General features: G+C 52.2%; 1 protein-coding gene across 1 annotated transcript in view; it reads right to left on the reverse strand.

Moving 5' to 3' along the window:
• The window catches only part of QRICH2 (glutamine rich 2), a 30,661-nt gene extending 15,654 nt beyond the window's left edge, over positions 1-15,007 (reverse strand). The window contains exons 1-4 of the mRNA XM_074388994.1: positions 13,676-15,007; positions 10,088-10,147; positions 9,622-9,732; positions 386-4,688 (exon numbers count right to left, since the gene is read on the reverse strand). Coding sequence (XP_074245095.1) covers positions 386-4,688; positions 9,622-9,732; positions 10,088-10,147; positions 13,676-14,221 — 5,020 coding nt within the window. The 5' untranslated portion in view covers positions 14,222-15,007. The remainder of the gene's footprint in view (positions 1-385; positions 4,689-9,621; positions 9,733-10,087; positions 10,148-13,675) is intronic.
• Positions 15,008-15,020: the final 13 nt, after the last annotated feature.

Raw genomic sequence — 15,020 nt, forward strand, 5'->3', positions numbered from 1 at the left:
TCTCAAGTGATCTGCCTGGCTCTGCTTCCCCAGGTGCTGGGATTACAGGTGTGAGCCATTGCTCCCAGTCAAAATGTGAAGTTTCATTCTTCAGCATTCTCTCCCACCCACCTCCCAATGCTACTGCTTTCTATAACCAGACACTCTCCCCAGCTGCTGTGCAGAGAGCCTGACAAAGCCTCAAGCACCCGCTCCACTCCTCTCCTGGGGCTTAGATCTTTCCTCTGCCCACCCATTTTTCTGGACTGCCAAGGCTTTGAGACATGCTGTTTTCAGGGACTCAGGGAGAAGTCTAGCAGCCAGGAGTCAAGGCCAGGGGAAGAAAAGGAGGAAACCCCTGAACACAGAGACGGTGGTTTCTCCTCTGTCGGCACGCGGCACCCACCCATCTTCGCCAGCAGGAACTGTATCTTCTCCATCTCGGTTTGGCCGATCTCCTCCTCATCCAGATCCTTCATACTCTCCTTTAGCTCCAGATAGAGGCCACTGAGCTCTCCCATCAGACGAAACGTTTCCACTGCCGCGGGGAAACTAGAGCTCATTCTATTCAGTGAATCACGGTGCTCACTTGGGACCTCACTCAACACTTCGCTCCTTTCTGATGACACTCGGAAGGAATCTGGACTCCTGAAAAGGGTGATATCTTGGTCTGGGGCCATCTGGGCAGCAGTTCCAGGCTGGTCTGAGGCTTGTGTTCTAATTGGATCCAAACCTTCCTGGCTATGCTGATCAGCACTTAGGTACCTTGGGCCACCATAGCCAGGATGCGTTGAATCACGGCTGTCTGCGAGAGAGAAAGCACGGCTGCGCTGAGCTGCATCTGGGCGTACCTGGTCGTGCTCACCTGGGCCAGGTGGTGTCAAATGCTGTTGATCTGGGCGTGTAGATTCTAAGCCTGTGCTCACTGTTGTTGGGCCACGCTGGTGTATCAGAGTGCCAGGATGCATCAAACCTTGCTGATAAGTTTCTGGTGGTACCAAACTCCTTCGGCCTACACCAGGTGATGCCAAACCTTGAGTGGTTAGGAGTGGTGACACCTGGCTGTGTTGTTCTCTGCTAGAAGGCACCACACCATGTGGATATGGACGTGCTGATATAAAACCTGTAGAATCTGCCTGGAATGCTGAAGAGCGACGAAGCTCTGTGCCTGGTGCTATCGAGCCTCGATGATATGCACCTGGTTGTCTCAAACCATACTGATCCATTCCAGGCTGCATCAGACCATGTGGGTATGTCCCAGGTTGAAACAAATCATGCAAATATACACCAGCCTGGACTGAACCACGAGGATCTAGACCAGGTTGTACCAAACCAGGAGGATAGGCACCAGGTTGTACCAAGCCATGTGGATCTGCCTGAGGTTGCACCAAACCTTGCTGATCTATTCCAGGCTGCACCATACCACGTTGACGTGCACCAGGCTGGACCAAACCAGGCTGATCTGCACCAGGTTGGACCAAACCACTCTGATCCATTCCAGGTTGCACCAAACCATGCTGAACCACTCCAGGTTGGATCAAACCATGCTGAACTGCACCAGATTGTGCCAAACCAGGCTGATCTGCACCAAGTTGTGCCAGACTATGTTGAATTGCGCCAGGTTGTGCCAAACCACGTTCATCTACTCCAGGTTGGCCCAAACCAGGCTGGACTGCACCAGGTTGCGCCAAACCACGCTGATCCACTCCAGGTTGTGCCAAATCAGGTTGAACTGCACCAGTTTGGACCACACCATGCTGAACTGCACCACGTTGTGCCAAACCATGCTGGTCCACTCCAGGTTGTGCCAAACCACGCTGAACTACACCAGGTTGTGCCAAACCACGCTGAACTGTACCAGGTTGTGCCAGACCACGCTTATCCACTCCAGGTTGTGCCAAACCAGGCTGAACTGCACCAGTTTGTGCCAAACCACGCTGAACTACACCAGTTTGTGCCAAACCACGCTGATCCACTCCAGGTTGGACCAAACCAGGCTGAACTGCAAGAGGTTGGACAAAACCACGCTGAACTGAACCAGATTGAGCCAAACCACGCTGAACTGAACCACGTCGTGCCAAACCACGCTGATCCACTCCAGATTGTGCCAAACCAGGCTGAACTGCACCAGGTTGTATCAAACCATGCTGATCCACTCCAGGTTGTGCCAAACCAAGCTGAACTGCACCAGTTTGTGCCAAACCACGCTGATCCACTCCAGGTTGGACCAAACCAGGCTGAACTGCAAGAGGTTGGACCAAACCATGCTGAACTGAACCAGGTTGAGCCAAACCACACTGAACTGAACCATGTTGCGCCAAACCACGCTGATCCACTCCACGTTGGACCAAACCAGGCTGAACTGCACCAGGCTGGGCCAAACCGGGCTGAACTGCACCAGGTTGGGCCAAACCGGGCTGAACTGCACCAGGTTGGGCCAAACCGGGCTGAACTGCTCCAGGTTGGACCAAACCGGGCTGAACTGCTCCACCTTGGGCCAAACCGGGCTGAACTGCACCAGCTTGCGCCAAACCACGCTGATCTACTCCACGTTGGACTAAACCGGGCTGAACTACACCAGGTTGGGCCAAACCGGGCTGAACTGCACCAGGTTGGGCCAAACCGGGCTGAACTGCTCCAGCTTGGGCCAAACCGGGCTGAACGGCGCCAGGTTGCGCCAAACCACGCTGATCCACGCCAGGTTGCGCCAAACCACGCTGATCCACGCCAGGTTGCGCCAAACCACGCTGATCCACGCCAGGTTGCGCCAAACCACGCTGATCCACGCCAGGTTGCGCCAAACCACGCTGATCCACGCCAGGTTGCGCCAAACCACGCTGATCCACGCCAGGTTGCGCCAAACCACGCTGATCCACGCCAGGTTGCGCCAAACCACGCTGATCCACGCCAGGTTGCGCCAAACCACGCTGATCCACGCCAGGTTGCGCCAAACCACGCTGATCCACGCCAGGTTGCGCCAAACCACGCTGATCCACGCCAGGTTGCGCCAAACCACGCTGATCCACGCCAGGTTGCGCCAAACCACGCTGATCCACGCCAGGTTGCGCCAAACCACGCTGATCTACGCCAGGTTGTGCCAAACCGAGCTGATCTGCAGCATATTGTGCTAAGTCACGCTGACCTCCAGGTTGGATCACACCATACTGATGTGTACCAGGCTGGAACAAACCAAACTGATCTGTGCCAGGCTGCATAAAACCATTCTGATCGACTCCTAGCTGAACCAAATCACGCTGATCTATTCCAGGTTGGACCAAACTACGTGGATCTGCACCAGGCTGTACCAAACCACGTGGATATGTACCAGGCTGTACCAGTCCAGGTAGATACACATCAGGCTGTATCCAGCCACTAGGAAATGTACCAGGTTGTACCAGACCATGCTGATCCATGCCAGGGTGGACTAAATCAGGTGGATATGCACCAATCTGTAGCACATCAGTCCGATCTGTACCAGGTTGGACCATGCCAGGCTGATCTACACCAGGCTGTACCAAACCACCCTGACCTGCACCAGATTGGACCAAACCACGCTGACCTGTGCCAGGCTGGACCAAACCAGACTGATCCATTCCAGGCCAGACCAAACCATGCTGATCTGCACCAGGTTGGACCAAGCCAGGTGGATATGCACCAGGCTGCACCAAACCATGCTGAAATCTGCCAGACTGGATCAAATCATGCTGCTCTGTTCCAGGCTGTATGAAGCCAGTTGCTTCCAAACTGGGATGCACAAAACCTTGCTGATCTGCACTAATTGGTATCAAACTAGGTGGTACCACACCATGCTGGTCTGTAAAAGGTGGAACCAGTCCATGTTGATCTATGCCAGGCCATACCAATCCTTGCTGGTCCATATCAGGGGGTACCTGTCCTTCCTGACCCGTGATTGATATTGCAAATCCATGCTGATCTGTTACAAGTGGTTCCATATTGCGTTGGTCTGTGCCAGGAAGTGTCATACCAGGCTGATATGGGCTGAGTGGAACCACAGCATGTCGGTCTGTGCTAGGTATTTCCATTCCTTGCTGGTCTCTGCCAGGTACTGATGGTGGCACCGTACCTTTCTGATCCATGACAAGTGGTACCAGTTCCTGATCATCCATTTCAGGTGGCAGTACACCAAGCTGACCCATGTTGAGGGGGACCACACCATGCGGGTAAGTGCTAGCATGCATGAATCCAGGCTGATCCATGCCAGTTGGTTCTAACTCATGGCGATCTGACCTTGCACGGACCTGACTCTGGCTAGTGGTCACCCTGCTGGGCTGGCCGCTGGCCGAGGTTAAGTCCTGTTGAGCTGGGCCAGGACGTGCATCTTGTTCATCTCTTCTTGGATGTGTCGAGGTAAGTTTCTCTTTACTTCTTTGACGATCCGAGTCTAATTTGAGTCGGAATACAGAAGATGGTTGGAGTTGTGGCATGTCAGCCTCATTGCGGGCCCTTGGTTGCTGCTGTCTACCAGCACCAGGGGGCGCCCTGCTTTGTTCTCTACCAGTCACCCCATCAGAGGGGTGTGCTGTGCCACTAGACCCTGATGCAGTCTGATCCGGGCCAAGACCCCTGGCAGAATCCAGAGCCTGGTCAATACTTGGTTGCTTGGTAGAGGCTCCGCTTACAGTTGCGTCAGGTGATGTTAAGGAGGTGAACCCTCTGCGCTTAGAAAATCCCATGAGTGTTTCTGAGCCCTGGATGGAGAGAAGGAAATCGGAAACACTCAAAATAGTCACTATCAGAGTCGGAATAAAGGAAATCTGGGATATCTGACTAAGATGATTTAGGTTCCCTGGAGAAAAAAACCTTCTGGTCCTAAAAGCTAAGCTTGACATAAAGAAACACACTGATGTTCTAGAAGGCTAGGCCTCCAGATTTTTGAGAATCTGCATATTCGTAAATGACATGTACAAAAATATGTAATTTTTGTGGCCGGGCGCAGTAGCCCACGCCTATAATCACAGCACTTAGGGAGGCCGAGGTGGATGGATCACTTGAGGTCAGGACTTGGAGACCAGCCTGGCCAACATGGCGAAACCCTGTCTCCACTGAAAATACAAAAATTAGCCAGCTGTGGTAGTACATGCCTATAATCCCAGCTAAGGAAGCTGAGGCAGGAGAATCGCTTGAACCTGGGATGCATAGGTTACAGTGAGCTGAGATTGCACCATTGCACTACAGCCTAGGCAACAGAGTGAGATTCCATCTCAAAAAAAAAAAAAAAAAAAAAAAGTGTAATTTTTATTCATAAAAGATGGGAAAACTACAAAATACAAGTGATCCTCTGGACTTCTGCCGAGCCTTTAAATAAAGGACATAATGTACAAATTTAAAATATAAAGTCTGGGTTGGTCACAGTGGCTCACACCTATAATCCCAGCACTTTGGGAGGCTGAGGCAGGCAGATCACTTGAGGTCAGGAGTTTGGGACCAGCCTGGCCAACATGGTGAAACCCTGTTTCTTCTCTCTCTCTCTCTCTCTCTCTCTCTCTCTCTCTCTCTCTCTCTTTAAAGAAGGGGTTTCACCATATTGGTCAGGCTGGTCTTAAACTCCCGACCTCAGGTGATCCACCCACCTTGGCCTCCAAAGTGCTTGGATTACAGGTGTGAGCTACCACGCCTGGCCTGAAACCCTGTCTCTACTAAAAATACAAAAAATTGGCCAGGTGTGGGTGCCTATTGTCCCAGCCACTCAGGAGGCTAAGGCAGGAGAATCGCCTGAACTCGGGAGGCAGAGGTTGCAGTGAGCCAAGGTTGCAGTGAGCTCCTCTGCACTCCAGCCTGGTGACAGAGCAAGACTCTGTCTCAGTCAATCAAACAATCAATCAATAAAATATGAAGTCTGCCCCACTGTTGATGATAAAAGTGTATACTGGAAGGTATGTGAACCATATATTTAAAATGTAGAGGCTGGGTGTGGTGGCTCATGCCTGTAATCCCCACACTTTGGGAGACCAAGGCAGGTGGATCATTTGAGGTCAGAAGTTTGAAACCAGTCTGGCCAATATAGTGAAATGCTATCTCTATGAAAATACAAAAAATCAGCTGGATGTGATGGTGTATGCCTGTAATCTCAGCTACTTGGGAGGTTGAGGCAGAAGAATCTCTTGAATCTGGGAGGTGGATGCTGCAGTGAGCGGAGATCGTGCCACTGCACTCCAGCCTGGGTGACAGTGCAAGACTCAATCTAAAAATATATATATATTTTTAGCATCCAATGCAGGAAAAGTCACAATGGCTGGCACCTGATCCAAGATTGCCAGGCATCCAAAGAGGCAGGAAGACATGATCCATAATGAGGAGGTAACTGAGACCAACTCAACACTGGCATATGTGTTATAATTAGCAGAGATGGACATTAAAACAGTTATAGCTATACACACACATGAGCACACACTTTAGAGACAGGGTCTCGCTCTCTCACTGTCTGGAGTGCACAATCACAGCTCACTGCAACCTTTAACTCCTGGGCTCAAGTAATCCTCCTTCTGCAGCCTCCCAAGTAGCTAGAACTACAGATGCATGCCACCATGCCTGGCTATTTTTTTTTTTTTTTTTTTTTTTTTTTTTTTTGAGACAGAGTTTCACTCTTGTTGCTCAGGCTGGAGTGCAGTGGCACAATCTCGGCTTACTGAAATCTCCGCCTCCCAGGTTCAAACGATTCTCCTGCCTCAGCCTCCCAAGTAGCTGGGATTACAGGCAAGCGCCACCATGCCTGACTAATTTTGTATTTTTAGTAGAGACCACATTGGTCAGGCTGGTCTCGAACTCCTGATCTCAGGTGATCTACCTGCCTTGGCCTCCCAAAGTGCTGAGATTACAGGTGAGAGCCAACGCGCCCAGCCTTTTTTTTTTTTTTTTTTTTTGAGACAGAGTCTTGCTCTGTCACCCAGGCTACGGTGCAGTGACACGATCTTGGCTCACTGCAACCTCTGCCTCTTTGGTTCAAGTGCCTCAGCCTCCCAAGTAGCTGAGATCACAGACATGCACTACCACGCCCGGCTAATTTTTTGTATTTTTAGTAGAGACGAGGTTTCACCATGTAGACCAGGCTGGTCTCAAACTCCTCACCTCAGGTGATCCCCCCGCCTCAGCCTCCCTAAGTGCTGGGATTACAGGCGTGAGCCACCGCACCCCGCCAGCACTCATTATTTTTAATTCCTATCATCCTCAGAAACGATGGGGTCTCATCTGATGCCCTTAATAAAAAACTGTACCAACTTTTCTAGGACTACATTCCTCCCCCTGCCTCTGGCTATTATGTCCATTTGTCCAGGACTTTGAGGTGTTTATTCTAAAAAACCATTATTTTGATTTTAGTTACTATGGCGCACTAAATATAAGCTCCCAAAGATATCCACATCCCCATCCCCCGTACCTGGAAGCGTTACCTTACGTGGCAAAAGGGATTTTGCAGTTATGATTAAGGATCTTGAGATGGAGAGAGCATCTCAGGTTATCCAGGTGGATACAGTGATGAAGTCACAAAGGTCCTTACAAGAAGGAGGCCAAAGGTGATGTGGCCAGAACCAAGGGCTGCTGGCCACACTTAGAAGCTGAAAATGACCAGGAAATGGATTCTCCCCCCAGAGCCACCAGCGGGAGCCAGCCTGCCAACAACTTGACCTCTGCCCCGTGAAACGTGGTGCTGGCCTTGCATCCTCCCGAACTGTAAGGTAAGAGATCTGTGTGGTTTTAAGTCACTAAGTCTGTGGTCATTTGTTGGAACAGCCACAGGAAGCACACATTGTCTCCTTTTTCCTCCCATGACTGACTGGCTAATCTTTCCAGTTTACCTTTTTTTTTTTTTTTTTTTGAGACGGAGTTTAGCTCTTGTTACTCAGGCTGGAGTATGATGGCGTGATCTCGGCTCACCGCAACCCCTGCCTCCCGGGTTCAGACAATTCTCCTGCCTCAGCCTCCTGAGTAGCTGGGATTACAGGCACACGCCACCATGCCCAGCTAATGTTTTGTATTTTTAGTAGAGACGGGGTTTCACCATGTTGACCAGGACGGTCTTGATCTCTTGACCTCGTGATCCACCCGCCTCGGCCTCCCAAAGTGCTGGGATTACAGGTTTGAGCCACCACACCCGGCCTTTTTTTCCTTTTTTTTTTTTTTTTTTTTTTTTTGAGACAGAGTATTCACTCTTGTTGCCCAGACTGGCTGGAATGCAATGGCACAATCTCAGCTCACTGCAACCTCTGCCTCCTGGATTCAAACAATTCTCCTGCCTCAGCCTCGCGAGTAGTTGGGGTCACAGACACGTGCCACCACACTCTGCTAATTTTTGTATTTTTAGTAGAAACTGGGTTTCACCATGTTGCCCAGGCTGGGCTCAAACTCCTGACCTCAGGTGATCCACCCGCTTCAGCCTCCCAAAGTGCTGGGGTTTGAGGCATAAGCCACGGCACCCTGCCCTTCTTGCAACATCTTCTGATGCTGCTTTCCTCTGAGGATGAGCCCCGAAATCAGGAAACAGTCCTGGAGATCCCAGGGGTCTTTCGTACACAGATATTTGGCACTCTCCAAGATGGCCACTTGGTGGCGCCAAAAGCTTTACTCTTTACCCTCCTTCTGTCCACATTTTGAAACGACCCTCAAAGTTCGCTTGATTGTTTTGATAACCCACTTGCCCAAAGCCAGTGTGAGGAATGTGAAAACCAAAAGGGAAGCTAAGTCTCATCTCTGAGGGCCATTTGAAAATATCCAGCTTGATTTTATTCAGATGATGGTAGGTTGGGAATCTGAAAACAATTTGGTCATCTGTACACTGAACCAAGACAGACAGAAGCGTGCCTGTGTGCAAAAGTCATCAGCAGCAACGGGTCCCCTACGGAGGTTTTAATTCCACGGTCGGCCACTATGTCCACTAATAAGGAAAGGTCCTACATTTCAGGACACACTGTAAAGAAAGTTTGGAAAACTACAAAAGCAAATAAAAACTACACTCAGGTACGATTTTCTGTTGACCCAGTCGGTTAGCAAAACTCAAAAAATGGGGTGCCAGCATACAGCGCTGGGGACGTCAGGGAACAAGTGCTTCTTTCATTGCCGGAGGGAGTCTCCATTGGAACAGCGGCCATGGAGGGCAATTTGCCAACGGCTAGCCAAATCACTAATGCACATTCTGTTTCTAGGGATGCCCGCTAGTCACACATGTGAGTGTCACCTTGCTCTTTTTTTTTTTTTTTTTTTTTTTTCTTTTTTTTTTTTGAGACGGAGTTTTGCTCTTGTTACCCAGGCTGGAGTGCAATGGCGCGATCTCGGCTCACCGCAACCTCCGCCTCCTGGGTTCAGGCAATTCTCCTGCCTCAGCCTCCTGAGTAGCTGGGATTACAGGCACACGCCACCATGCCCAGCTGATTTTTTGTATTTTTAGTAGAGACGGGGTTTCACCATGTCGACCAGGATGGTCTCGAACTCTCGACCTCGTGATCCACCCGCCTCGGCCTCCCAAAGTGCTGGGATTACAGGCTTGAGCCACCGCGCCCGGCGCACCTTGCTCTTAAGATTGGAAAAACCATGTAAAATATCCACATAGAACAGAATCCTGTGCAGCTATACAAAGCGAGAGGTTCTGGGGAGCCCCACCCCAGACGACTGCCCAGGCCCCCACTGGTTCACCGCTTGCGAGGCTCTCCAGCCGTCCGTGATCGCCTGCTCCAGCTCTTCCCAGGTGACCATGGTGACTTCTTCTGCACCGGGAACCAAACTGAGCTTCCGGCTGACCAGTTCCTGACAGTGACAGGCAAGACACACACATACTCCTTGATTAATCCCAAGAAGCTTTAGGAACAGACTTGGTCTAACAGGATCTGGGGGGGTCCTTCACAGCTCTAGCCCCAGGGAGAATTCATGACCCTTCAAGTGACCAGCGAAGGCTGGGCAGCCAGTTCTCTGTCCCATGTGGGCACCCAGTAGAGAGCTGCGCAGGGATGGGACAGATTTCCCTCTAATCATAGGGGAAGAGACTTGGGAGGCAGAAGGCACATACTGCCTGCCCTGGAGGGACAAGCCCTGGAGAGAGGGCCATGCTGAGAGAGGGCCAGCCCCCTGGAGATCCCCTTCCCATGGAACCGGCTGGTATTACCAGGAACTGTTCCCGATCTTTGATTTGCTTCTCTAGTTCATCAACCCGCTGTAAAAGTACCTGGAAGAAGAGTTCAGGGAAGGAGAATGACAGCAGCCCCTACACACGCGCGCACACACACACACACACACACACTCATACTGATGCACTAACACACTGACACACACTCATACTGATGCACTAACCCACTGACACACTCACACACACTCATACTGATATACTAACACACTGACACACGCACACACACACTCATACTGATACACTAACACACTGACACATGCGCATACACACACACACTCATACTGATGCACTAACACACTGACACACACATACTGATGCACTAACACACTGACACACTCACACACACACTGACACACTAACCCATACACTCATACACTCGGCCTCTGGAGTAGCTGAGATTACAGGCATGCACCACCACACCTGGCTAATTTTTGCATTTTTAGTGGAGATGGGGTATCACCATGTTGCCCAGGCTAGGCTCAAAATCCTGACCTCAGGTGATCCACCTGCCTTGGCCTCCCAAACTGCTGGGATTCCAGGTGTGAGCCACTGCACCCTGTCCCTCTTGCAACATCTGATGCTGCTTTCCTCTGAGGATGAGCCCTGAAATCAGGAAACAGTCCTGGAGATCCCAGGGTGTCTTTTGTACACTCACACACTCACACACTCATACACACACACACACTGACTCAGTGTCAGGAGATGAGGAAAGGGGGAATTTGTGTGGCTCTTATGGAAAGGGAGGGTTTCTTCTATTTGGGTTTTTTGGTTGTTTTTTGTTTTGTTGTCTTTTGTTTTGTTTTTTAGACAGAATCTCACTCTGTTGCCCAGGCTGGAGTGCAATGGTGCAATCTCCACTCACTGCAACCTCCGCCTCCCAGGTTCAAGTGATTCTCCTGCCTCAGCCTCCCAAATAGCTGGGACTACAGGCGTGTGCCACCATGCCCGGCTAATTTTTGTATTTTTTGGTAAAAACGGAGTTTCATCATATTGGACAGGCTGGTCTCAAACTTCTGACCTCATGATTGCCCGCCTTGGCCTCCTAAAGTGCTAGGATTACAAGCATAAGCCACTGCACCCAGCCGTTTAGTCTTTTGAGACAGGGTCTCGCTCTGTCACCCAGGCAGGGGCGCCACCACAGGTCACTGCAGCTTCAACTTCTCAGTCTCAAGTGATCCTCCCACCTTAGCCTCCTGAGTAGCCGGGACTTCAGCCGTGCACCACCACATCCAGCTAATCTTAAACTTTTTTTTTTTTTTTTGTAGAGATAAGGTCTTGCCATGTTGTTCAGGCTGGTCTCAAACTCCTGGGTCCAAGCAATCCTCCAGCCTCGGCCTCCCACAGTGCTGGGATTCCAGGCAGGAGCCCCTGCGTGCTGCCTTCTGCCTGGTTTTTACCTCCCAGGTCTTTTCCCAGCCACGCACAGGACGGGAAGTGAGATGCAGGGGACCCTGGGGGGTGGCATGGCAGGAGCAAATGCTGCTGCAGAGATGAGACCTCTTGTCCTGGGATGCGGTTTGCTCCAACCCACTCATGAAAGCCTGGAGGATGAGGCCCAGCTTGCCTTGCGAGGAAGGAAGGGTGCCAGGTACCTCAACAGGAGCTGAGCATTTGTGCTCTCTAAAGAGAAAAGCACCTCAAAAGAACCAAAGCAAACCGCCACAACTTAAAGTGCGTACTAGCATATGTGGGATTAAGAATATATTAATAATTACAAACAAAACTTGAGTTGCTTTGTATAAATTATGCAAGCCTCTAGAATCTAAGATTAGCTAAAAATTAAAACAGAAGGCCAGGCCCGGTAGCTCTTGCCTGTAATCCCAACATTTTGGGAGGCTGAGGCAGGAGGATCACTTTAGGTTGGGAGTTCGAGACCAGTCTGGCCAACATGCAAAAACCCCATCTCTACTAAAAGTACAAAAATTAGCCGGGTGTGGTGGTCCACAGCTATAATTCCAGCTACTAGGGAGGTTGAGGCAGGAGAATTGCTTGAACCAGGAGACAGAGTTGCAGTGAGCCAAGATTGCACCACTGCACTCCAGCCTCGGTGACAGAGTGAGACTCTGTCCAAAAAAAAAAAAAAATTAAAACAAAAAACCCACCACACTTTAAAGTTTGGAAAGGAAAGCAGACACACTTCCCAGACCAAAAGTGAGCGGTGCTGGGGTCTCGAGACCCAGGATGATGTGGCGGCAAGGCATGGTGGCCTCGGCTCCCCTGCAGGGGCTTGGCCTCCTTTTCCTGCCTCTTCCTGGCCTCTCTTTCCCCTCCTATCTCTCCTCTTGGCCTCCCTGCCCAGCTGTCTTCCTAGTTGCTCCTGCTGTTTCTTCTGGGCCCATCCTAAGGTGGCTCTCCACATCCTTGTCTATTACCTCCCGGTGCTGCCTGCGTTGCTTCCTGGAGTTCACTGGAGAATACTTAATGATGCTCAGTGATCTTATGCACTTCTCCCTCCAAGAAAGCGAAAGTCCAGCTGAAGGCCGGGCACAGTGGCTCACAGTTTTGGCTAAGGATACGTGAGAGCTTCCAGACCAGCCTGGCCAACATGGTGAAATCCATACAAAAATTAGCCAGGTGTGGTGGCACACGCCTATAATCCCAGATACTTGGGAGGCTGAGGCAGGAGAATCCCTTGAGCCTGGGAAGCGGAGGTTGCAGCGAGCCGAGATTGCGCAACTGCACTACAGCCTGGGTGACAGAGTGAGACTTTGTCTCAAAATAAATAAATAAATAAATAAATAAAGGCCGGGTACCGTGACTCACGCCTGTAAATCCCAGCACTTTGGGAGGCCGAGATGGGTGGATCGCCTGAGGTCAGGAGTTCCAGACCAGCCTGACCAACGTGGCGAAACCCTGTCTCTACTAAAAATACAAAAATTAGCCGGGCATGGTGGCGCATTCCTGTAATCCCAGCTACTAGGGGCTGAGGCAGGAGGATTGCTTGAACTTGGGAGGCGGAGATTGCAGTGAGCCGAGACTGTGCCACTGCACTCCAGCCTGGGCAACAGAGAGAGACTCTGTCCCAAAAAAACAAAGTCCACATGAAACTGTCCCCTACCTGCTGTGGCTTGTGTCATGGCCACAGGGAGCTGAGGTCCACCTCTCCATCCTGACTCCCCTTCTCTGGGAGACTTTGTCCTCAACACGTATCTCTTTATTCTTTTTAAAAAGGAAATTTCCTCTAAGAATATTCTGAGAAGTTGCTGGCCCCACTCTGAGCCGGCTCAGGGTCCTTGGATGTCTGTTAAGTGGTGGGTGAGCCTCTCCTGTAAACATGGCTAGGAAGGAGGAGGTGGGGTCACCAGGCCCCTCCAGCTCGGGGAGGCCCTGTGCGTTTCCTTGATGTTCTTTTAGGGTTTTTAGGTCTTGCAGGACATCCTGAAGCAGCCCCATGGCCTGCAAGATACAGTGTGGACTGCGCTCTATCTAACCAGTCATATTGAGGCCTGGCACCTCCTCTGTCCCCACCCCCGCGCGCCCCTCTACTGTGGGTGGGGACTCAGCCAGGCCCGGAGGGCAGCCTGGAGGAGGGAGACGGCCTGAGGGTTACCTCCACGAAGCACTCACCCTGGCGATGCTGAGCTCCTCGGCGGTGGTGTCCTTCATGATACTCCCAGTCCGCACACTATCCGGCCCCCGCGCGCCCACCTCCTGATCCTGCAGCCACTCTGGCACTGCCAGGTGGAGCCCGGTGGCCTGGGAGAAGTGCTGCACGTGCGTGGCGATGCCCTGCACCTGGCCATCCATGCGCTTGAGCTGCTTGCTCAGGTCCTCCACCTGGCCGCCCAGGTCCTTCACCTGGCTCTCCAGCGCCGACGAGGGCGTCCGGCTCACGCTCCTGCGCTTCTCCCGGGGCGCCTCCTTGGGCGCCTCCTTGGGCGCGGGCAGGCTCGGGGTGCTGAGCGAGCCCCGGGAGGACTGCAGCGAGCGGCTGGGCTCGGGCGACGGGGCCTGGAAGTCGATCTGGGTATTTTGGAGGTCGAGGTTTTTGAGCATGGCCACGATGAGCGTGTGCAAGGCGTTGAAGTTGACGGCGCCCACCTCCGGGGTGCCGATGGAGAGGTCCGCCAGCTCCCGGAGGGAGACCGTGGTCGCCGCCGTCGCGGGCGGCATCGTGGCTGTCTGGAGCTGTGCGCGGCCGCGGGGCGCCGGCCAACCACTCCCCACTCACTGCGCGCTGCGTCTTGGGGCCTTTGGGGGCCTTGCGGGGCCCTCGGGGCGCCCCTGCCCCGGGTCTGACCGCCTGGGGCGAGTCACTGGACCGAGTTCCTGCCTCTGGGGAATCCGCCCTTCCGCTGTCTGTCGCCGGCCTCGGGTCCCCGAGCTGGAGCCCTGGACTCCCAGTCCCCGCGCCGGCGGAGGTTTGAAACGTAGGGGGCCCCCGCGCACCCTGAAGATTCCGCGTAAGAACGCGCCCTCGCTGCGAGCCTCGATGGGAAGCAAAGGCCACCACAAGGCTCACAAGGGTAGGCTTGGCAACAGGGGCTGAGATCGCCTCCAAAGTCCAGCTAGACTCCATCCATCCCCTTAGCCTAGAAAGGCCAGGATTCACTCACTTTTGGGGGGCCACGTAAGGACAGAAAGACTTGAAGGTTTCCTGGCAACAGTGCTTTGTGTCATCAGCCGCAGCCATTCCACAGAGTGGTGGCCGCACGTCCAAGGGATGCAGGCCCTGGGCCTTGGTGCCCTGCAGAGTCCGCATATTTTGTTCAAACGTGAAGCAACTTGGAAAGAGACAACCCACAACTCAAGTGGTTCCAGTTAGCCACCAGACGACTACTTGGTGGCTAGTTGTCCCTTTTCTGTGCTGCTATTTTTTTTTCTCTGAGACAAAGTTTTGCTCTTGTTGCCCAAAGCCTACAATGGCGCGATCTTGGCTCACAACCTCTGCCTCCCAGGTTCAAGCGATTCT

Source organism: Saimiri boliviensis, chromosome 17 (assembly GCF_048565385.1).
Source record: "Saimiri boliviensis isolate mSaiBol1 chromosome 17, mSaiBol1.pri, whole genome shotgun sequence".
Lineage (NCBI taxonomy): Eukaryota > Metazoa > Chordata > Mammalia > Primates > Cebidae > Saimiri > Saimiri boliviensis.